At 52.8% G+C, this 23,380-nt stretch overlaps 2 protein-coding genes, 1 long non-coding RNA gene and 3 other non-coding genes across 8 annotated transcripts; 4 read left to right on the plus strand and 2 right to left on the minus strand.

Annotated features, from left to right (window-relative positions):
• The first annotated feature begins 870 nt into the window (after nt 1-870).
• Nucleotides 871-6,151, plus strand: LOC132354864 (uncharacterized). 3 transcript variants are annotated; one of them, XR_009499437.1, is made up of 5 exons: nt 871-956; nt 1,514-1,646; nt 2,064-2,162; nt 3,690-3,798; nt 3,924-6,151. It is a non-coding gene; the product is annotated as an uncharacterized LOC132354864 (long non-coding RNA). The 3 variants fall into 3 exon arrangements; XR_009499435.1 differs by having other exon boundaries at nt 3,690-5,829; XR_009499436.1 differs by having other exon boundaries at nt 1,514-1,597; nt 3,690-5,829.
• On the plus strand, nt 1,902-1,979 carry LOC132356246 (small nucleolar RNA R38). The gene has a single exon (XR_009499772.1). It is a non-coding gene; the product is annotated as a small nucleolar RNA R38 (small nucleolar RNA).
• Nucleotides 3,470-3,553, plus strand: LOC132356247 (small nucleolar RNA R38). The gene has a single exon (XR_009499773.1). It is a non-coding gene; the product is annotated as a small nucleolar RNA R38 (small nucleolar RNA).
• On the plus strand, nt 4,042-4,114 carry LOC132356248 (small nucleolar RNA R38). Its single transcript, XR_009499774.1, has one exon. It is a non-coding gene; the product is annotated as a small nucleolar RNA R38 (small nucleolar RNA).
• On the minus strand, nt 6,096-22,704 carry ST6GALNAC2 (ST6 N-acetylgalactosaminide alpha-2,6-sialyltransferase 2). Its single transcript, XM_059906965.1, has 9 exons — nt 22,309-22,704; nt 18,377-18,437; nt 14,942-15,116; nt 14,055-14,223; nt 13,485-13,623; nt 11,847-11,950; nt 9,980-10,063; nt 8,560-8,659; nt 6,096-7,550 (listed from the first exon to the last, which is right to left on the minus strand). Exons 1-9 carry the CDS (start codon nt 22,431-22,433, stop codon nt 7,383-7,385), a joined length of 1,125 nt encoding a protein of 374 aa, XP_059762948.1. The 5' UTR covers nt 22,434-22,704; the 3' UTR covers nt 6,096-7,382.
• Nucleotides 10,064-11,838, minus strand: LOC132354861 (uncharacterized). The gene has a single exon (XM_059906966.1). It carries the CDS (start codon nt 10,919-10,921, stop codon nt 10,064-10,066), a length of 858 nt encoding a protein of 285 aa, XP_059762949.1. The 5' UTR covers nt 10,922-11,838.
• Nucleotides 22,705-23,380: the final 676 nt, after the last annotated feature.

Genomic DNA, 23,380 nt, shown 5'->3' on the forward strand with positions numbered 1-23,380 from the left:
TGGGGAGAAGGTAACGCAGAAAAGGCTTCGTGGTCTTGCAAGTTTAAACCAATTTCCAAATAGGTGTAAATTCTGGCTCTGACTCTAGTTGTTGTTTCGCCCTTTTGTTATTTCAAAAATGAAGCCGGGGTGATTACCTGAAAATCAACACTCAGGAGTAGCAGAGGGTATTACACTATTTCTCAGTTCTTTTCGTAATTTTATTATTTTTCCTTGTCGGAATTAAAGCCACACCCCAGAGGCGGCGGCGAGACCTGTGGCGCGGGGATAAGCCCCCGGGTTCAGGGTAATTTAGAGCCCAGCCCAGCCCGTCGCTCTCGGGCGCCCTCTGCCGGCCCCGCCCGTGCCCCACTGCTCTCGCCCCAACTAAGAGCAACTGAGCGGGACGTCGAACAATTCCCCGGGAATCTCCCTCCTCTTCGCTAACGCAGCCAACCACCCTAGACGAACTCGCCCCGCCCCAAATAAAATCCTCAGAGCAATTAAGAACGAAATCCGGCAGGGCCTCAGTTCCCTCAACCGTTCCTCTCGTGAAGTCCCCTCGAGTTTTCTGCGACCTCCACCGCCCACCCAGTCTCGGCCAGGAACACCCTGTTCACTCAATAGATAAATGGCTTTGTGGCCGAAGCGACAGTCCATCTCCGTTTTCTAACGGCCGTGGTTCTATACAGAGCAGGCCTCCCACCCCGGGCTCTCTACTGTCCCTGGCGGCGGCCACCATTTAATCCCGGTTCCAGAGCCGCGCTGAGGACGCGGCTGCCCCGCAACGGCGGCTGTTTGCACTACATTTCCCATCAGCCTTTTCTCAACAGCGCGAGAGTTCCGGCGAGACTGCCGCGAAGAACTTGCGCGCAGGCGCGGGCTTTCTCTCTTTTCGGGGCCGGCCTCGTGGCTGGAAGACATGGCGGCCTCATGCTGGTCCGAGATAGGCCAGCAACCTCGGACCTTTGGCGGCGGTAAGGCTGCGGAGGTGGGAAAACGGGGTCTTTGTTGACACGGCGCTAACACACTTGGCTGCCCCCTCCTCGAAGGAGAAATGGTGACGCTTAAGCCTGGTCTCCCCGCCAATAGGGTGGTTGGGAGGATTAGCTGAGATAACTGGGAAAACGCTTTCCAAAGGGCGCGAGATTTCATTACTGAGGGGGGAGAGCCCAAGCCCACCTTGGCGTCGGAGCGGCCCTCCTGGGGGAGAGCGGCCCTTCCGTATTGCGCAGCTCCCGCGCCCCCCTCCCCGGCCTCGCAGACACCCATGTGCTGAGCTCGCAGCCCCAGCGGCCTTGCAGGTCCCCAGGTCTTTACACGGGGCAGACTGACAGGGACGGTTCTCAGTTCACTTCAGGGGTGTTAACGGCTGAATACTTCGCCTCCTCCTCGAGTGCCTTGAGGACGGCCCCAGTCAGTTTTTATGTAACTCCACAGATGGTAACCAATGGGATGGTAGACTTTGTGTGGAAAGCCGTAGGCCGTAGTTTTACAACGACCCTTAACATGCTCATGTTTTCGTTCCCCACAGGCCTTTGTTTGGCATCTGCAGAGACGGTGAGAAGCCGACGTGCACGTTGAAGCTTAAAAACTAGCGAATGGAACCCTGCAATGAGTAAGAATGGATGCAGGCAAGACCTGGGTGGGCACCAGAAGTGGGAAAGGTGAGATGGTGTGAAGGCCTACCACATACCGCCCCCTCACACTCTGTTCTGAAGTTCAGCTCGGTGAATCCGGGTTGACACAGAGGTCCGGTTAGGGTGCTGCCTAGAATCAGAGGTGAGGATGGCCTGAGCCAGTGTAATCGGGGCCACTAGGTGTCACTGAAATCGAAGTGGCTGCCACTGCGTACAGGGGTGACAGGAAGACTTGGAAAATGAGGTTTGGTTGGCCGGGATTTGGAAATGTTTTGTTACTGGTTGAGCTGAGGATGATTTAAAGTTATCCCTGTCTGAAAGGACATCTTTTGTGAGGAGTTCTGACTTGCTGAGGCTCAACTTTTTTAAACACCGTTCTTGAGAATCAGTATCTTAAGTTTGTTTCTGTGAGAATGAAGTGTGTTATCCATATTTCTCTTTTAGGCTAAAGATGTTGGCTGTGGACTTGGAAAAAAGTCACATGAAAACCATCATCCAGAGATACTGAGTGTGAGGATCTTCGTGATGAAATTTCTCTAAAAGGTAAGAGTTTTTGCTCTTTCACAGAATTGCGTAGGTTATGATCCCTTTAAGTATTGGTCTGTTAGATTCCGAGATGTGTGGGTCTTCCAGGATTATTAGTGGCCGGATGAGAGAAGTGGTATGGAACTCTTTGCTAGATCCCTTGCCAAGCAGCCTCACAGGGTTTGTTACAACCCTACATGAGGTAGATATTTTCCCTGAGTTGCTACTGAGTAAGTAAAGGGAGACAATGAGTTCACTCACGCATAGTTACACGGCTAGGGTTTTTTTATTTATTTTTTTCAAAGAACCATAAAAATATAGCTAATTGATTTTGGGAGGTAGGGGGTCGTTATTATTACTATTAAGCTTTTTTTTTTTTTTTAATTTAGAAAATGTCACTGATTTAATGTCAGTTGTAAAGAGGTGTGTCTCAACCAGATTGTAACAAAATTACCTCAGCTTATTCCAAAAGAAACTATTAAGCTTTATTGAGGTATAGTTGAACAACTAGTTACTGAGTTAGGCTAGTGGTTCTCAACTAGGGGTCAGGGTGCGCTGGGACGCCCCGAAGTACCCTGCAGTGTGCAAGAGAGCCCCCATGACAAAGAGCTACCCACCCAAAGCGTCGGTAGGTTGAAACCCCATGTTAGACTAACTTGAGAGATCTAGACTCCAGTCTCAGCCTGTTACCAGGTGACTGCACCAGAGCCTTATTTCTTCAGTTTGTAAAAACAGGAATGGTGCTTCTCAAACCTGGCTGTGCACCTACAGAGGTTTGAAGTAGTACACACGTTCCTGGACCCCACCTCTGGCCATGATGAGATGGCTCTGGAGTGCAGCCCAAGAATCGTGTGTGGCCATTTAAGAGCGGGTACGGAGGAACAGTTAGATGATCTGATCTACTTTTAGCTCAGGGATTTTTATGACAGCAAGATTATAGTACTGGCTGTTTTTAAGTAGCTCTCAGGGCAGATCTATAATCCCTGTTTTAAAGCACTGAAAGCCACATGGTTGCTCTGCAGTATTGTTTTGCACACAGAGGTGAGTGAAGGAGAAATGACCTTGTTTGATGTCGATTCCTCTTGGCATCAGGTACCCTTTGTGCAGCTGGCCTTCAGTGGTCTGGCTGAAAGAAGTAATCCACACTGTCTCAGGCATTTTACTGACACCAGAAAGACGCTGGAATATATATGCCATACGTGGCTGCTAGACACTTTGTGCTAAGGGAGACCCTGGCTTTAAAAGGACAGGACCTGTCAGCGTGTCGGGTCTGGGCTGCTGGGTACAGCTGGGCACAGTGCTGCGGCCTGGCTGAGGGGTGGGCGCTGAGTCCATGATGGAGTGAGGTTATCCCTGTCTGAAGGCAAAGAAAGGCCTTTCTGTGTGGAATTTGTATATCTGAGACTCAGTTTCCCAAGTCTGCTTTAGAGACAATTTAGGCCTGGTTTCTCTGTTTTTTTAATGCTTGATTTAAAAGTGAGCTACCTGAGAGAGATTGTGTATATCTTCTTGAATAGGTTTTTCTTTGCAATTTCTCCTCGCCAGGTACAGTCTCAGCCTCAGTTTGAGGCCGAAAAGGATGCTCCAGAACAAGACGCTAACTAGCAGCAGTGCCGTTTCAGCTGCCCTGGACCCGAGGCAGAATTTCTCTCGTGTGTGTAATACAGAAGATCTTTGGAACAGGCTTGGGTGGAGTGTTCTTTTTGCTTCCCCTGTCCTGGCCTTTGAGTTGTGCTGAGTGACAGGGAGACTTTGACATAGGTTTGTTTTCTTCGCTAGGTGTCTGCAGTGAGTGAGACAGAATTGAACTGCTTTGCCTGAAGCACGTGAAATGATGATTCTTCTCCTGTTGTTTGTAAGCTTTCTCTTTCCATCTTACATGTCCCAAAGAAGCCCCACAAGCCTATGATGGTTAGTTATCCCTGTCTGAAAATCTCAACTGAGGGAAAACAATCTGTTCTGAGGCTTAAGGGGCTGGCCCTGTGCTCTTAAAAGAAGTTCAGGCTCTATAAGGGATCGAATTGAATGGACTCCAAAGGGAATTGTGCATACCCTGCCAAGACCCCAGTCCTAATGCATCACCCCTCTGCAGCTTGAAAACCAGTGGTGTGGCTGCCCTGTCACACTTTAGGCCCCTTGATTAATGGCTCTGAGGGCACAGGCTATAAGAGGTGGCAGAAATGGGCAAGTGGCCCAGATTTGGTTTATACTCTTACTGTGGAATGAAAGAGTGCTTGTCACATATTTCAAGAAAATGAATGCGCTGTTTGAAACAGACGGGAATGGCAGATGTATGCCAGCTGTGGCAGTGAGAACACTTCAGGACTGTCTGTCCTCTTGCCCTTGCACCGTATCCTGACATTCAGGAAAGACGGTGTACAGTGGCACTAGCAGAGCGATTTGGTTTCCAGGTGCTTTGTTAACACCAGGGAGCTCTCCTGGCATTAGCTCAGCTCTGTCTGAATGGCATGGCTGGCATGTGAGCAAGAGAGTAGCAAAGTGGTGCTGGGCTTTGTTCCCATTTAAATGCCAGGCTTGAACCGGACACAGATTGCCTTTCTTTTCTGTTGAAGCTGGGAGGTGTGTGCAGCTCTTTATACGTAAGGTCACATATTTGTTCGGTCACCAAGGAAGCTATATTTGGAGTGAGATTTAAAGAGCCTGAAAACCGGTCCAAGCAGCTTATAGCTGGAAGTAAAACAAAGCGAAAGGACGTGTTAGCAAGTGGGAAAGTCTACCTGCTGGGTGTAGTCTGCTTCTGAGTGGACTTGACTGCTCTGTGGGACCCAAGTGAACCTGTAGGTTTGTTTCTGTTTTTGTTTTTTTTAAGCTGTGCCGCACAACTTGTGGGATCTTAGTTCCTCAACCAGGGCTTGAACCCTGGCCCTTGGCAGTGAGAGTGATGAGTCCTAACCACTGGACCGCCAGGGAATTCCCGAACCTGTAGGTTTGACTCCAGAGGGGGTTGAATATAAATGTCGCCAGCACTTCATGGCTGCTCTTCACTGGTACTGGCCACTTGCCAGATTCTGCTCCCTCAGATCCCAGTCTCCCGAAAAGGAGAGTCATCTGGGACCTACCAGGCTGCACTGAATTGATCTGGTTGTGCCTTCCACACACACACACATGCACACACACACGCATAATGATTGACTGCTTAGAATGAGTTCCTCTAGGATTACCAATTTTTAAATTAGTTTTTTCTTTAAATTTAACCTTCAGTTTTGAGTCTCTTAGTTTGCTGCATCAAATGATTCTTTGGTTTTATAGGTTGCCTCCCAGTGATGCCAGATGGGATCAGTACAGCCCCAAGTGCTAGTTGCTAATGCCTATAAAATACCACCCTCCCCCACCAAAGGAGAATCATTTAAGAGTTCTTTGGATTTCGTCTTCAAAAGTAGCCAAAGAATTCAAGTGACAGGGTATCCCAGAAAATTGTTTGCAGTTAGTGAAATTAGGGTATAAATAAGAACATTCAGAATACTACACACACAGTTTAGGTGATCTTGCTATAGTGGTGGGACAGCAGTGATTATAAAATTAAGTAATTAACGTGCATGCTCTGTTGGGGGAGACTGAAGGGAAAGAGGTGTTCAGCCTAGAAAAACATTTCTCAGTGGATTTCCTATGAAGTCAATGTGTCTTGGGTTTAACTTTGAAACAAATTAAAAAATTTAAAAACTGACTTACTAGCATTTGTGGATTTCAGATTGAGACCCATGTAAAAGCAATGTTTTATTCTGTGACTCAGCGTATTCTTTTATAAGTGAAAGTTTCAGAGAAGAATAGTTGCGGGTAACAGGATGCAATCAGATGTTTTGGTGTTTTTAAGTTTCCCACTAAATTGATCTTATACCCCTCTAACCGGTTGACAGGTTTTGGTAACTACAGATGTGATGGGAATTGGGAAAAATAAAGTATGGATAAAAATGGGTCCAGGCATCGGGAAGCTATGGTTTCTCAAGTAGCTGCTTTAGTCATTAAAGCCTAAATGTCCATTCACTTAATCACGTCTCAATTTCTAAAGTAGCATTTTGATTCATCGCTCTTGTTAGGTGTGCTGATAGGATCATCCCTTCAAAACCACAGACCCAAGGGCCAGGTTTTGGGCAGGGAGGCTCTTGCCTACCAGACCTGTGGAGACATCCCCCCGCCCCCTCCACTGCCTTGCTGGGTACGGTGTGTAGCAACATCAGACTAGACATCAGGACAGTAAATCCCAGGGTTTGCTTAAGGGGTAGTATGGTGATAACTCAGTTGGTTTACACTTCTAATAGAAGCCCATGTAATCTAAAATAAAACTGCCTAAAAAAAAAAAAAAAAAAAAACTGCCTACATCAAGTCAAATTATTGAAGCCATGATGTTGTGTCCGATAATGAGGGTTCATTACCCGGTAATGTCCTTTTGGTGACAAGGTGGTAATACATGTCCAGTGGGACTTTAATCAGAGGCCAGCAACCTTCTGCGTGGTTGACTCCCATCAAATACCAGAACCTTCCCCATGGTTCTTGAATTCTGAATTCTTTGTGCTAAGCACCCTGCATGATATACTACTTCCCCCAACACACACAGACACAGCGGTTATCCACCATTTATGCAATTATCTAGTTTCAAATCACATTCTGCCTTTTGTGCTCCCACTTTATCAGGGGGCAGAAGTGCGTCGGTCCTGTTCTCAGCAAGGCTGTTCCAACATGTCCTTGAGTTGAACTGCTTTGGAGTTTGTGTGAAGCCGGACACACTAGTGGTAGGATTTGGGCTGAGAAGCGTGCGTTTGCTTCTGCTGCTGCTTGTTCTTTGTTAACTGAGAGACCCTGAGCCGCTCCACTGACCTCCTGGTCACTCCGTGCCACTACTGTCGTGGGAGCGCTCAGCTATGAAGGATGCGTGCCTCACGCTGGTGAGGGTCAGTCTCCCCTTGAGAGTGTTATCTTCGGCGTTAAAGACAAATCCAGCAGAGAGCAGTCCATTTTTTCTTGGCCAGGGTTGGGATGTCTGGCTCAAACCAGGGGAGAGTCTTCTTGGATGAGCTGAGGACAAGGTGGGGTGTCCCACAAAGAATAGGCTTCAGTGACAGTCACACATCCACTCGGTGTCCTCTGTAGGGAAGAAGGGGGGGAGGGTCAAGGACAGTTGGAGCCCCTCTCAGGCTGAAAAGACCAGAAAGCAGCTTTGGCCACTTGAGGGGCCAAGGGCCTCAGCTCTGCAAAACCACGAAGGTCTTGGGTGCTTCAGGGTCAGCGCTGGTACAGCCAAAGGATGCCAGCCTTGTGCAGGTCTTTCCACAGGGTGGCTTCCAGGGACAGATCATGGTTCACGTAGAATATCAGTGGCTTCTTTACTCGTTCGAAATAGTGGTCAGAAAATTTCTGGTAGTTGCTTGTGATGAATCCATAGGCACTAACCTGGACAAGGACAGTCGTTGAGTTAGCATTTATTGCGCTTCCACTATGTGTAAAGTCACGTGAATTTAGAAAGCCATGTCCCCCCCTTCCCAGCTGCCTTGTGTTGTGTGAAGGTGAGGATAAACAGTTCCCGCCCACACTTTAATGCCCCGAACTGTGCTCTTTCTGCATTTTCTCACTCAGCCTTACAACAATCTTAGGTAGATGTTGTCCCCATTTTACAAATGGGGAACAGGCTCAGAAAGGTAACCAAACATGTGTCCCCCGTCACAAGCTAGTAAGTAGCTGGGCTGGAATTTGAACTCAGGTCTGTGACACCAAAGCTGTGATCATCACTGTGCTCAAGACAGAGGCAGAAAGCCCCTTACCTCCTACTCTTAACGGTGACTGCAGGCAAGAGCCACCTGTTTAAAACGGGGGAAAAGGTGACCAGAGTCCAGTGGTGCTTGGCCTCAGTTCTTGTGCTGGCTTCAGTGTGGCTCACTGCCTTTTCTTGAAAACTGCTTCTCAGCCTCTGTCTCCGCGCACGTCATGTGGGCACCACCCCATCGAGAATGTCTCACACAGTGATTTCAGAGATTCCTTGTGTGGAAGGCTGCCCACCTCAGTTCTAGAATGTCCTCACAAAAAGATGTCTCTGCCCACTTTTGTTGAGAAGATTTTGCTTTCACAAGAGCAGTTGTATAAAATGTGTCTTAAATACCATATGGAGCAGCTGCCCTGGGGCAGAGGGGGTGTAAGAAGCCAGCCCAGGGGCAGGTGGCTGTGATTGGGAAGGCAAGGCTGGCACAGGGGACTGTCCTATAAGGGACCCTGAAGAGCACTTCTTCCATCCCGTTCCCGAGACCAAGATCACTCCTGCAGCTGGGGCATCCTTACCCCACAGGATAGAGGCCCAGAGTCCCAGATCTGGGCTAGCAGGCCTCATGTAGGGGATATCATGGATCGAATTAGGTTCCGTTCACACCTACTCTGCTGCGGTGGGCTCCTGAGAGAGAAGACCTCTTACCTGGTCACAGGTATGTAGTGCTGTCAGCAACATGAGGGCTCCAGTACTAGGCATGTATAGGTCTCTGAATTTTGTGTTAATCCACTTGGATTTCAGAAACCTGGAATCAAAAAGAGCCATCAAGACTCAAGACTTTTGGTCTTGCACACTAGCTTGATGGTTGTGCCATTACACCAGTTCGGTTGGAAAACTGCAAAAATTTCCGGCCTTTCTACCCCAACCCATCCCCCATTTGGGAAAAGACCAAATGAACTATATGCAAAAATATTTGGTTGAAATAACACCTTAGGTAACGGGGTGAGAAAGAGGAACAGGTCCTCCCAAAGGACTGCAGGTGAGAGCCTTCCCCTTTCTCCCACTCTCTAGAAGCCTGAATCCAGTCTAACTCACCTTTCTCTCGGCAACACCCTCCTGCACCACAGTGTCTAGGGCATAGGTGGCCTAGTTATTTAGGCGGAGACCTAAGCTTCTACCTCCAGACTTTGGCCAAGCAGGAGCCACGTATGAGGACAGAGCACACAGGTCCTGTGACTGGAGGCACTGGCGAGGTGATGCACGTGTGTGCACACGTACACACATTCAGAGACACCCAGAACAGTCCAAAAGTGAGGCCACAGTGTGGTGACCACAGGGCTTGACCTCAGCCCTGGATTCTCATCTAGGCTTTGCCAGGCAAATCGCCTAGCCTCTCAGCCTGGTCTTCCTCTGTTGAGTGGTCTTCAGTTTGCCTCCCAGACCCACCTGCCACCCCTGGCCTGCTCTGTGTCTTAGGACGCCAGCCTCTGGGCCGTAGTAGGGTTTCTCAGCTGCAGCACTACTGTTACTTAGGGCCAGATAGTTGCTTGTTGCAGGGGCTGTCTTGTGCATTGTAGGATGATCAGCAGCCGCCCTGGCTTCTGCCCACTCGTGGCACTCACGCTTTCCTAGCGACAACCAAAAATGTCTCCAGACCAGGACAGTTGACCTGCCTTCTGCTGAGAACCACTGGTAGGAGGGGGGGTGGGGTTTGGGATCTGCAGGCAGGTGTTCCCCAGGCTCCTCCCCACGGTCTCCCGTGTTTGAGCTGTGTTCAGGCCTGAAAGTGATGACAGCTCGGTTTCTACCGGTCCCAATACAGCCCCACATCTGTGGTCCCCCCATGCCTGGCCTAAGCCTTTCTGAACATCCCTAGTAAGGAAACCTGATGAGTTCCCTCTCCATTTCCCATCTACCTTGACTGATAGAACACCACCTCCATCAAGGTATAATATTCAAATAAAGTAGTAAGTGAAGCAGTATAAGTGCTTGGGGTGTCCTCGTACATGGCCCCCCTGTGGGTTTCATCCTTGGGGGAATGAAGCCAGTGCTGCCGGTGGGTGTGGAGCTGGGGGTGGGGGGGGGAGGAGCAGTTCTTCCCAGCACCACCCCTACCCCCACCTACCTCTCTGTCAGGTAGCTGATGAAGTCTGGATGGAGTAGCTTGAATTTGCTGGCGGAGGCTTCTGGTCCAAAATAGGTCTGAGGCCTAGGACCCACGATAGAAGTGGACAGAGCGGCCGGTGCCGTCGTACGGCCCGTTGGGGAGTGAGGAGAGGGGAAAGGCACCGCGACGGTGGCGGTGTGTGGACCGGTAGGAGCGGGGCTGGGCGTAGTAGCGGGAGAAGGGGGTGTAGAAGGTGGCGGGCAGCACCGTGGGGACCACGTGCGGCTTCCCGCCCACCAGGACCTCCAAGGGCGGGGTGTACGTGAGAGAGGAGGGGGGTGTGAACAGAGCGGGAGGAGTCGGGTAGGAGCAGTTGACCGGGTGGTGGGGAGGGGGTGGGAGGAGAGGGAAGTAGAGAGACGCAGGGGGGGCGCGCTCTAGGTTCTGGGAGGGGCAGGGGAAGGAGCAGGGGAAGCACTGGTTTTGGGGGAGTGGTGAGGTAGGAGGCTGGAAGAAGGGGGGCTCCTTCAGGAAGCGGGGCACATAGGGGGCGATGTAGAGCGGGATGCCCCGAATGGGCCCGATGTAGGAAGCCGAGGGTGCAGGGCTGTGGGACGGGGACTGGGTGCCGGGCACAGGGGGGGTTTGGGAAGAGTTTCGAGAGAGAGATTTTAAGCCAGATTGGGAGGGAGATTTGGAGGTGGGTGGAGTGACGTTTTGGGCAGACCCTCGAGGCTGGACGTGAGGGCTAGGGGTCAGGGAGGAAGCCCGGGAAGAGGGCTGTGAGGCATTTGGGGTGGCAGGGTGAGAGGGGGGACGGGAGGAAGACCCCCGGGTGGGGGACGCGGAAGGGGCTGAGCCACCAGCGCTGGCGTAGGGCTGCTGGTTGGTGTGGTTGGATCGGGACTGGGTAGGGGACTGGGTAGGGGACGGATTAGGGGTAGGGGAGGGGGAGCTCATTGGTGTTGGGGAGGCTTATGTCCGCCCGATGTCTTTGAGCCAGCCCCGCCAAGAGCCAGTCCCGCCCTGGGTCACAAAGCCCACCCTCATGACCAGGTGCAGCATTGTGAGCTCTTGCAAGGGATTGTTAGGTAATCATGAGGGGGGTGGGGCACAGGGCAGGGCTGGTGGAGCCAGCCTGGCCTCTGAGGGCTTAACCCCCAAGGAGGCCTCAGAAGCTGCTCTTTCACGGTGGGTGAGATGTCCTGGGGCCACCGATATAGGAGGCGGGTCTTTGTCACGGGGGTGGCGCAGATTTCTAAGAACCTGACTCGGGGACAAGAAATTGTCTCAGCACCACAGGGAGAAGGTTTAGATGAGGCCAGGACATGGTTCAAAAGAGCCGGACAAAAAAAAAAAAAAAAAAGAGCCGGACACAGTCCTGCTGCCCAGGAAGGTGGGGGAGAAAAGACAGAGGGCCCTTTGTTCCCACTTCGCCGGACACTGGACCCACGTCGCCTGCTCTCCCATTTCATGGGCAGTCTTGGGAGGGTGCCCGCCAGGAGGAATGGAATGGATACTGGCCCCCACTCTTGGTTTCCAGACACAGTGTGCTCAAACAGGACAGCAGAGCCAGCTGTGGACAGGTCCTGCGGCGGCCACTGGCTGGGTGGCTGGGTTGTTTGTGGGGACAGCAGCCTGAAGCTGAGGGGCCAGGCCTGCCTGCTCAGAAAGGAGCCCCTTGAACCTACAGCCCGCCTTGTCAGGAGGGTCCCTGGGGACCAGCAGCGTTACCTAGGCTTTCCTGGGGGTAGGAAAAAAGAGCTTAATCTTCTAATGCTCTGTTGAATTCTTGGGGATTTTCTTGCCGCCTTCACCCACCTTTCCCATCCGACAGTGGACCCTGGGAGCATTACCATGCCCTGCCCCCTGCTTGGCTGCTCACCTGTCCCCTTTATCGGGGCCCTCAGGGACAGGCACACCTAGAATGGCCGATCTCAGCATCACGTAGTCGCGGATGTCTGAGGGGATGAAGATATAGCGCAGGTCCTGTCGGAGTGACAGAGAAACAGCCGCAGTGGGAACGAGACCACGCCAAGATCCTCCTCAGAGTGGACGGCTCTGCACCCAGTCTGTGCCCTGACGGGAGCATTTCCCTTTTATGCCTGTAATTCCCACTTTCAGGTACCCTGGTGGTTTCAGTACTCAAATCCTTTGATACTCTTCCCTTCAAGAAGCGATGCTTAATTGCCATCCCCTTGAGTGTGGGCTGGACTTCGTGACTAATGAACAAAATTTTCCTAATGCGTAGAAAAAAGTGGAAGTAAGGAAGGGTATGTGACCTTGGAAAGTGGGTCATACAAGGCACTGGAGCTTCCTTGCTCTCTGGGATCGCTCACTCTGGGGGGAGCAAGGGCTGTGAGGGAGCTATCTCAGCTCCGGCCGGACGCAGGCCTGAGGACTGCAGCCCCTGCCAGTCCTGACTGGGAGACCCTGAGCCAAAACCACTCCGCTGAGCTGCTCCTGAATTCCTGACCCATGAAAACTGTGAGATGATCAGTGCTTGTTGTTTAAAGCTACTAGGTTTGGGGGTAGTTTGTCATGCAGTTATAGATAATGCCTACAGGTTCTGTGGCTACACCAGAAATGGAGCTGTCCCATTTTCTGTCACGAGCTGAAAGAGGCCTCGGCGCACAGACACTGTGGCTAGGACACCCCTGAATTCCCTGGTCAGAGGAGGAAGTGTCTAGAAACTCAAACCACTCCTATTGAGCATCCCAGAACCCTTATCCTGGGACTTCCCCGCTGCATGTGGTAACCAGCCCACTCTAGAAGGGAAGCACTGTGTTACAGCAACTAGCTGTGGTTGAAAGAACCTGGAAGCGGCAGACAGACTCAGATTCCAGTTCTCCTGCTCCGAAGCTGGGGCTCTGGGCATGTTTTCCTCAACTGCTCTGAACCTCAGCTTCCTGCACGGTCTGCTGTGAGCCCTCAGGAGGGCACACATCATTCTTCCAGTGGGCAGCGTGAGAAATGGAAACAACCCTAGCACTGCGGTCAGAGGGGCCTGGATTTTGATGATTCTGGCTGGGTGGTGGCCTTGGACACACTGCCCTCTGGAAAGGGGCTGCTGTGATGCCTGTATCCGGCGCTGGGAAGGGGGGAGGCACTCAGTAAATACCCTCCCACTGTGTGTAGCGTGAGCTCTGGGTGGGGGGGAGTCTGGATTTGAATCCAGCCCCACCGCTGCTTTACTGACTGAAGGGGCCCTGAGCCTTAGTCTCCTCACCAGTAAGAGAGGGCTGGCGTGGCCTCTGTAAGTGCCTGGCACTCCATAGGCTTTCAGTCAATATTATCCATTCGTGTTCCACCCCAGAGTTGTCCTGAGCCACCTGAAACCACAGGGCGCCCCTGCCCAGATCCACCCCTTCAGTGGCTCCATTGCGGGGGCCCAAGACCCTGGCACAGCCTCTCTATGCCCTGGGCTGGGGCTTGGGAACCCTGTGGCCCACCACTCAGACGCGGGTTGGGAAACAGTGGCACCGACTGTCAGTGACAACGGTGTGCCCATCAGCGGCCTCACCTGTCCCTGCGGCACAGAGGTGAAGCCCAGGTTTGAGTAGGAGATGAGGGAGTTCTTCATTGTGTTTACAGTGAAACCGTAGAAGGAGGTCTTGGTGCCCACGTCATTCTCAAAGCCTTTGATCACAGCACCATTGAGTCTGGTCCAAACAGAGGCCCATCAGCCTGCGTGTGGCTACACGATGCTGCGTGTTTACTTCCATCCCCAGGGGGCCTCGCCTGTCCCTGTTCCATCCCCAGGGTTCTGTTGCGCCCTCTGCCCACAGCAGCCCCAGTGCCCGGTCACTAGCCCTATCGCCACAGCTCGGGACCTGAAGGGATGCCCTGTGAAGTGGACAAAGCTGACCCTGGCAGCTCCTTCCTCCTGGGTCCCCTTAGCCGACCACACCCTCACTCATCTTCAGGGCCTGTTTCCGTAATGCCTTTGTCCGTGCCTGTCTGCCCATTACAAGTGCTGAGCTGCCTGAGGCCACTGCTGCCTTGGCCCCTGCCCTCACCTGTGGTGCTCCCCCGGGGGCTGGCTGGGGACCAGCTCCTCTCCTGCTTCCTCCCTGGCCCCTGCCCCACATACCTGAACACGTAGTCATGGGCATCGATGTTCTGACCCTGGCGGGAACCATTCAGAATGCCTCCGTTACCCACCACGGCACACCGGATGCAGCCCGGAAGCAGCTCCCTGGAGACGGTAAACAGCCTGGTGCTCTCAGAGCCATTCAGGAGGCTCAGGGTGGAGGCGATGGCTGTGGGTGTGGGACAGGGTGGGGCACCACGAGGGGTCACATGGGTCATTGGGGCCTTCCCAAGACTTCCTGGCTCCCCCCACCTGCCCGAGGCCTGACACCAGCCCCTCTCCAGAGGCACAGAGGGTGGAGGACAATGAAATGCCAGTGGGAAGAGGGTGGTGGAGCAGGGGGTTTGGCTGTGCCCTCAGTCATCTCAAGCACTCAGATACCAGTCCTCCCAGGACCGTGTGTATTCCCAAAGAAAATAATCGGAGGCATGGTGGGGTGAGGGGCATATTTAACGTGGAGGGGGCTCTGGGCGGTTTCCCACAGCAGCAACCATCCGCAGGCTGTTTGAGACCCCACAGCCGCTGTCCTCGGCCACCTTTGGACACTGGCATCTTTCACACCAGGGAAGCCCCAGGATGGTGAGAGCCGCTTGCAGGGGCAGCCAGGGCCGTCTCCTGGACCCTGTGGTGCTTGTAGAGATGGCTGGGGGGGGCGGGGGAGGAGTGAAAGCTTATAGAGTGCCAGCCCAGTGCATAGAGAGGCTGTGCCAGGGTCTGTGCCAGGGAAGTCAGGAGTCGCACAGCAGGGGTATCGAGCCCTGAGGCCCGCCTGGGAGGAAGAGGCAGGGGGTCCACATCTTGGTGCTGTGAGGGAGGAGAGGCCCATTCTGCACCAAGGCCAAAAGCAGGAGCAATGGACTAGTTGAGGGCAGAGGGCTGCAGGTTACCTTGGCTGGAGAGCCCCTGCCAGCCATAGGGGGCTTTGTGCCGGCTCAGGCTGTCCCAGAGCTCCTGGGTGAAGAGGTTCCCTGACAGCAGCACTGGAATGGAGAGATCAAACAGATCCCGGAAGTGAGGGTGCCGTCGAATGGCGAGAGAAAGTGAGTGTCGACAGGGCAGGTTCTGTGGGTGAGAAGAGAAGAGGGCTGTTTCTGGGGGTTGGGGTGGGTAGGAGCCACCAGAGGGCTGGGCGGAAGTGCTGCCCTTCTCCCTCCAGACTTGGGCAACCCCCAGATCTGCAGGCCCAGGTGGCCTGTAGTGCAGCAGCCCAGCGGGGGCGAGAGAGCTTTCTGGATTTACCCTGCCCAGCCCTTCTCCTGGGTTCCACATCTCTCAGGCCTGATGGCTCTGGCCTCCTACAACTTCACCTCACACTTGGGGGGAACTTTGAGGCATTTTCCCACAAATGGGTAAGACCTGCCTGCCCTGTGGTGGAGGAGGTCCAGCCTGGGCTTAGGAATCCGTCAGCCTGGATCCAAATCCCAGCTCTGGCAGTCCTTGCCGTAGGATTCACGTGGAACGGGCTGCTGGGAAGATTTATGACATGTTTCTGCCAGTCGGTGCCTATACTGAATTGAAGAGTGTCCCCTCCCCCAATTCATGTCTGCCCAGAACCTCAGAATGTGACCTTATTTGGAAATAGGGTCTTTGCAGATGTAATTGGTAAGATGAGGTCATACTGTATTAAGGTGGGCCCTAAATTCAATGAGTGGTATCCTCATAAGAAGGCATGTGCTGATGGGGGCAGAGATTGAGTGATGCAGTTACAAGCCAAGAAACACCTGGAGCCTCCAGACGCTGTAAGAGGCCAGGAGGGATTCTTCCCTAGAGCCTTCAGAGGGAGGCTGGCCCTGCTGACACCTTGATTTCAGACATCTGCCCTCTAGAACTGTGAGAGAATCCATTTCTCTTGTTTTAAGCCACCCAGTTTGTGGTAGTTTGTTCCAGCTGCCATAGAAAGCCCTCCAGGGCCTCTGCACACAGCGACCTTGAAGGCGGGCAGTGTACCAAAAAGGCCTCAGCTCCATCTGCCTGCAGCCCCCATGTCAGAATCCTGAACAGCTTGGGCTTGGGTGGAGCTGTTCTTCCCACTGAAGGGGGCTCTTTGTTAAGCCGTTGGTTTGATCAAAGGACAATGCAGGAAAGAGCTGTACAGTCATTTCTGCTATTATGTGACATATGAGTGCTTAAAAACCATTATGCAAAATTGTGCAACCAAAACCACAGGGCTTTTGGGAAAAGGGATTAGCAGCGCAACACTCAAAAACTTGATCAGTGATGCATAAAATAAGGAAGAACGTAGGTAAGATAGAAGCAGTTCTACAAACATTCGCTGGTTAAGAAATATATAAGTACTACTAAAACTATGGCACTTGACCTTGGAAAAGATTTGACATTTGCTTGGGGATGTGGGTGTCGGAAGGGTGGCAGCTTGGGAGTTTTCGTGAAGTGGTGGAAAGCCGGTTATAACATATGCGATGAAGCAGATGGCTATCTGAAGTGTGCGTTGTGTGTGCCTTTTGTGTATTCCTACATGGCTCCCTTTGGTTGAGTGTGGTTTTTTGCATTTACCAGTGTTCTTGCTGACAGAATCACTGATAAACACACACGAAATTTGGATTATGCTCATATTGTTTACTAATATAGCAGTCTTTATGGAACAAATTCATGTTTTCAAAGCAAGCATTAAGCCGAACTGACAGCACTAATTTCACTACTATTCGGTTTATCATAGGGATGTTTTCCAGGGCCTTCTTTACGAGGCTCCAAGAGAAAAATCTTCAGGTCTCTGTATCTGGAAAGGCTGCACTTTCCTTGGGCAACTGGCTTGCTTTTTATCTCATGGACAGGGTGGCAAACTTTCCTTCTTTGCTGTGGCCACTAGGAAGCTAAGAGCCGGATATACAGCCCATCTCTTACACCCGGTGGCATATTTTTCATGCACTTATCTGACGTTGTCTACTTTTCCTCCCTTTATTTTTCCTTTACCTGCTTCTTCATTTTATTCTTCTTCTTTTTTTTTTTTTTTGCCATGTCATATGTGTCCGAAAGCCACCTCAAATCCTTTTTTTAAATGAGGTGGGGAAATATGTCAATTAGCACCAAGCAGCTCAAGGTGAAAAGGACTTTAGGAAAAGTAAAGGTGACCTGACCAAGCGCTTATAAGACCCTTGAGGCCTCTCTTCAGCCCGCTGGCCAAGTGTCCACCAGGCCTCTGTTCTCAGGAAGGGGTCCCCGTCACCTGCCCAGGGCTGCTTACTCTGTCTCTGACCGCTCAGCAGTCACTAAGTCTTGCATGGGGTGAAATCTTGCTCCCTGAGGCTTCAGTTAACAATTTCCAGTCTCTCGGGCATTAAAAACAACTCTTAAACCCGAATCAAGCCAGAATTACCCAGTCATCACCCCTCCCAACAGCAGCACGCAGAGGGGGAGAGGCCGTATTGCTCAGTGGTTCAGAGCCAGGCTCTGGGGTCGAATGAGAGGCTCGAACTCCTGTACCACCTCTTCTCCATGAGTGACCTTAACCTTTCTGTGCCTCATTTTACTCATCTGTAAAACTGCCTCACAGGCTTGCAATGAGGCTTAAGTGAGAGAACTCGCGTAAAATGCTTGAGACGGCCTTTCAGGCCACAGTCAGCGTGATCTGTTACAGAGCAGGGCCCGGAAGTTCTCAAACATCTTCCCAGGGCTTGGTGTTTACTTCATGGTGAGCAGTTTAAATGTGACTTTTACAGTCAAAAGACATTTTGAGGAGTAGAATGTAAAAGTCACAGGACTTTTTTTTTTTTTTTTTTAGTTGTTAAGCAGTTTAAATTTTATTGACCTCCTGGTTTTTTAAAAAAAGTTAAATTTAAGGTCACACCTCTAAGTTCGATGCATTATATACAGATCGTGCAGAGTATGACTATGAAGAGATACAAATTAGTCCACGCCGAAAAAGGTTTACTAGGGTACAGAATCATTTTCATAAATACATATAAAATTCTTGTGAGGATAGAAGAGGACTGACTCTTCAGGTTTTCTGAGACACTTTTCAAAGTGACTCAAGGCACAAAATGTGCACTATTGAGTCACAGGACTTTTAAAGATAAATCAAGACTTCCCAGAACTTTTCAGCTGGCTACACCCCAAGGAGTAAATATGGAGTCACCCTTCTCTGCTGTTGGGGTGCAGGGAACCCCAATGGTCAGGTCTGAGGAGCCCTGACTGGCTGGCCGCTCAGTTCTGTGCTTCCTTTGGGGGAATGGTGGGGGGGTGGGTTCCAGAGTGCTCCCGCCCAGCAGGCTCATGAGAATGTTCTCATTCGTGCTTCTCTTACCCCTTTTCCCTGAGTGCTAACTTGAGAATGTGAGAAACCGCCACAGGGTAGCTGGCCCCAGTACCTTTCTCGTCCTAGAATTCGATGCCTTGGGTCCAAAGAAAGCTCGAGACGATGTGATGTTCCTGGGGGAGAAGGCAGAAGTAAAGCAGGGGTCTCACCTGCCCCTGGAACCTGCTGTCTAGCTCTGTTAGCTCTGGGGGCTGACAGTCCATCAGGGTCTGATTGTTTCTTCTGTGCTCTGATTCTTGCCCATCTCTCTCTCTTTGGGCACACAAAATACTGTCCTATTATTATGTTCTACCCAGAAACCAAGAAATAAAGAAGCCCCTTGGCAAGCGGCTGAAATGTGGAGTGTATAGGAACAGTGAGGTGGTGGTTAAGAGATGAAAATATAAAATAGGAAAGATTGCCAGCCCCCTGGGATTGTGACCATCTGAGGGGTCTCCCTGCCAAAAGGCCCCAGAAACAGGTGTTAGATCCCAGGTGCCTTGGGCGCCCTTCACCTGGTGAAGGGCATGGGTCTGAAGCCTGACTCCGTGGATTTGTATCCCAGGATCTCTGGAAGCTACTGAACTTCTCAGAACCTCAGTCTGTGTGTCTGTTCAGCTGGGATAATCATATAGGTGTAAAGATAATCACATTGAGACAGGCTGGGACCTGGGGGCCTTTGCTGCAGTGCTTGCACGTGGACAAACGACCCCTTGAGCCACAGAATGCAAAGAAACTATAAGGGACTAAAAACAGCCGGGTGCATGTACAATTGGGGCAAATTATGAACAACAAGATACAAAAAGACCAAAAACTCAGCAAAAGCAGGGTGTCCAGCAAAAGCAGGATACTGCACATGTACCCTGCACAGGGTACCACCAAGGGGGTGGGCAGACCACCTAAGCCACCCCTCTGGCCCAACCCCTGGACCCATTCCTACTGTCACCCAGTATAAGGAACCAACTCGCCCCTCCCCCCCAACCCAGGGAGCAAGCAAGGGAACCTGTTACTTGTTTTCGCTTCCCCCTACTGCAGCAGGGGCCCCAATAAAGCCTTGCCTGAATTGTTGGGAGGTGCAAACACAGAATCTACGTTATCTTACATAAAAAGTGTCCTCTAAATATTAGCTATTGTTACCTAAAGGGCAAAGGGAAAGGACCTTGTGACAGCCTCTATGACACTGTCCCTTGTGGAAGGGGCTAAGTTACTGGCCCACCCCACCTCCCGGGTGCTAGGTGGTCCCTGAACCAGGGCACAGGACAAACACAAAGGAAGGAATAGGAGCCCCTAACCATTCAAGAGGGTGGTCAGGCTGCTCCCAGACTCCTACCCCCTCCCCTATAGCCACCAGGGAGCAGGTGGGGAGGATTTTTGGATCAGCGGGGTTTTTTTTTGTTTTTGTTTTTTAAATATTTTAACTTACGTATTCATTTGGCTATGCTGGGTCTTAGCTGCGGCATGCGAACTCTTAGTTGCAGTATGTGGGATCTAGTTCCCTGACCAGGGATCGAACCCAGGCCCCCTGCATTGGGAGCGCAGAGTCTTAGCCAGTGGACCACCAGGGAAGTCCCGGATCAGCGGTTTTGAGGGAAACAGAGGCCTCTTGCTTCTAGGTGCCAAGACAGCTTGAGCCACAAGGGAGCCTGTGACCTGCCTGCCTTCAGGTTTGTGAAAGACCATGGAGGAGCAGGCCAGGAAAAGCAGGGCGATCCCTTCCCCGACCTGTCTCTTTTGCCCCAGACAGGCCGCCTACATAATTCTGTAGTTCCTCTTTGAGGAACTGGGACTGTGGTGCTCAGCCTAGGTGGCCTTCGAGAATCCTAGGGAGCTTGTGAAGGGCACCGGTGCCCCATCCCTGAACTCTGACCTGATTGTTCTGGGCCTCAGGTGATCTAACTCCCCCTCCCCCACTCACCCCTCCCTCCCCGGTGATTCTAACACGCAGCCAGGCTTGGAACCTGATGGAGGAACTGCTGAATTGGTGGAATAGAGACAGAAGGGACAGAGTTGTGGGGTGGGGATGGGGAGCCCCTCAATTCAGTTTTGCTGCTCTGAATTGCCCCAGCCTCAGGGAGGCCTGCTCCTCTCCCCAGAGCACCCCTTATGCTCACAGACTTCCCCCAGCCCCTCCCACTCCGGAATCCATGGGCATTTCCACACCAGCCTGGGAGCTGGGAAGGAGTGGGAAAGGGGCCAGCCCAGCTCACCCGCACCCCTATGGAAAGTTTAACCAGCCCGAGGAGAAAGGAGGTCGATGTTGTGCAGTTTTTCATAAAACTAAATTTACTCAACTTAGATCATATTCTTAGGAATTCTTCGCTCTAAAATAGCCTTTTCTTTTACAAAATAATGTTGACAGTAGATGGTAACTGGCAGGTTACTGGCGTCCTGTAGCTATCCTCACCCCCTCCTCCAGAAAAAAACAAGTCTAGAAATCCCAAGCCCACGAACTACTGATTCAGATTCTTCTGTGAGTAAATTCCTGAACCGATTCCACTCTCCAACCTGCAAGGAGAGCCCCGTCTCGGGTGTGGTAGGCCTGGTCCCAGGGCCTTGCTTCCCTGGACTCTCCACTGTAGCCAGCCAGGTAGGTCCGTTTTTGGTCCCCAGTTGGGGAGGTCGCACAGCCTGCAGTCCCCACCCAGACTTCCATCCCACCTGCCACCCTGCTTATCCACCTCTTACCGAGACTGAGTCTGGACCTGGCCCCTGGGGTTTAGTTACAGCACAGACATCACCAAAACAACAAGGATACGGACAGGTTCTTGGGTTGTACTAGATTTTTAAAAGATGAAAGATCTTTAAAAAAAGCTTTGTTGAGGTGTAATGGATGTTCAGCAAACCTCATATTTAGAGTGGTATTACTTTCAACAGATGTTCAAATGTGTTTCAAAACATCCTTACATAAAACTGACAAGGATCCCCTTTCTTAATACCCTCAATATTCTCAGTCCTTCTGCTTATGCAATTTCTCACTCCAGGGAGATGAAGTAACTTCAGGTTTTGCCTGCTAGAGCACCTTTTGTTCTAAAGGGACTGGACTCGTAGTCAGTGGCAAGGGTGTTTCATATTGTTTTGCAGCTTTGGGTGCCCTCTGACATTGTTTCCTGAGAGCACACACTAATTTTGATTTCATTCCCTTATCCCTGGAGCAAGGTTTAGTAAGGACTGTGCCGGTGGGAAAGCGCTGGGAAGGGAAAGCCAGGCCCCGGAGGCCTCAGAAATCCAGACTCTGGGCACAGCTCGGCCCACCTTCCAGAAGTAAAGCTAAATCCTTTTGAGCCTTCTTCAGTAACTGGAACCATCACCTACCAAAGGCAGGCTCTCAGATTTCTCCTCCTGGGGCACAAATGAAAGAAAGGTGCCCAGGGTCGGCGAAAGGGAGTGGAGCGCAGGAGGAGGCTCAGGGAGGGGAACTTGGATGGAGCCCAGGATGGGCCCCTGTTCGCCGATCGCGCCCGATTGCGCCCAGATGGTGCTTATCAAAATAAGAAACGGAGCAGAGAGCCGGGAGTTAAGGGAGCCGGGCGTGGGGAGGGCGGGGACCACAGCTAGAGGGAGAGCGCGACCCGCCGCAGCCTGGCTGAGGAGCCCGGCCAAGTCTGAACCGGGAGACTTGGATCCCTGCCCCCAAGGAGAGCCTGAAAAAAACGTGACGTTAGCGAGGGACAATGGGTGGCAAAAACGGGACTGTTTTTAAAAGATTCAGGTGTCCTAGCCAAATCTGGACAATAGAAAGGGTTTCTACTCAGGGCCGGAGGGAAGTAAGCATAAGGCTGTCGGGAGCGGATCGCCGGTGCGCAAGGGGCGAAGCTACTCTCGGACCCCGGCAGAGGCTGTGGGCCCCCGGCAGCACGAGTTTAACGCCGGGGTGGAGGCTCTGGGGACAAAGGGCCGCAGCCCGAGTGCCCGCGGCAAGCCACTCCGGAGGGCGGCCCAGCCGTGAGCTGGGCGCCCTGCGCGTCCCCTGCGCCCGCCGGACAGGTCCCGCGTGGCAGCCCATACCTGGCTCCGGTCAGGGGCCCCAGGTACGACTCCACCGCCGAGGAGTACAGGGCGACGAGGATCCCCGAGCAGACAACCGCGAACAGGAGCAGCAGCCAGAAGAGCGGGCCGCGCGGGAGCCCCATGCAGCCCCGGCCCGCGGGCGTCCCGTCGGCCGCAGTCCCGGGCGGAGGGGAGAGGTGCCGGGCCGGACTCCCGGAGTCGGCTGCCCGGCCCCGCCCCGCCGCTCACCCTTCTGCCCGCGCCGCGCCTCCGGACGTCGCCGCACCCTCGGGGCCTGCGCGACGGGTCCCAGAGGGGAGAATGAAGCGCCGGCGCCGGGAACTGGCCTCGCCCCGCCGGCGCCCAGCCCGGGGACACCGCGAGCCGCGGTTGGGCAGGGCGTTTCCCGGTACCTTCAAGGGCGGGTGCGCGCGGTCCGGGGGCTGCGGGACGCGGGGAGACGCCGCCACCTGCCGCGTGGGCTGCGCACTGCGCCCTCGGGGGCCTCGGCTCGCGGCTTCCCGACGCCCGAGGCCCATGGGAGGGGCGGCGAGGATGGAGGAGCAAACCCTGACAGCTCAGACCCTGGGTGGAGCTGGAGGGGGTGAGGTAGGGAGCCTGCCGGGGTGGGACGGGTGGGGGAGCTGAGGCTGTTCATCCCCCTCATTTGGTGACTGGCCGGGGCCCTCAATCGCACTGCGCTCCTGTTACAAACCGAGGCCAACCTGGAGATCTCAGCAGTCCAGAGACACCTGAAGGGTGTAGCAGGGGATCCGGTGTCAGCAGGAAGGAAGGGCTGGGGAAGCTCGGGCACTCATGCTCTGGAAGCAGAGCCCTTCCAGGGAGTGAACAGTAGGTGACATAGTGTATTCTCCAGTGGGCCACGTCCTGGCCTCAGAAACCTGTGAAATACCCCAGACACCCCCCCGCCCCCCGCCGCAACTCTCAGAACCTGCAATGACAGGGACCTTGTCCCTTTCCACTGGCTTTCTGCTCTCCCCTGTTCTTCACGTATGGGAGCAGGTCTGGGTGCAGCAACAGGTATCTGTCCAATTGCAGAGCTTCCCGGAAGGCTTCCTGGAACCTCTGC

This window comes from Balaenoptera ricei, chromosome 20 (genome assembly GCF_028023285.1).
Source record: "Balaenoptera ricei isolate mBalRic1 chromosome 20, mBalRic1.hap2, whole genome shotgun sequence".
In the NCBI taxonomy this organism is placed as follows: domain Eukaryota; kingdom Metazoa; phylum Chordata; class Mammalia; order Artiodactyla; family Balaenopteridae; genus Balaenoptera; species Balaenoptera ricei.

Bases quoted from the DNA above. Each gene is read 5' to 3' on its own strand.
- LOC132354861 (XM_059906966.1), bottom strand. From the start codon at position 10,921: ATGAGCTCCCCCTCCCCTACCCCTAATCCGTCCCCTACCCAGTCCCCT.
- ST6GALNAC2 (XM_059906965.1), bottom strand. From the start codon at position 22,433: ATGGGGCTCCCGCGCGGCCCGCTCTTCTGGCTGCTGCTCCTGTTCGCG. The intron at 18,438-22,308 runs GTATGGGCTGCC...CTTCTCCCCCAG, and splicing joins GGGCCCCTGACCGGAGCCAG to GAACATCACATCGTCTCGAG. The intron at 8,660-9,979 runs GTAGGTGGGGGT...TTTTGATTCCAG, and splicing joins ATCAGCTACCTGACAGAGAG to GTTTCTGAAATCCAAGTGGA.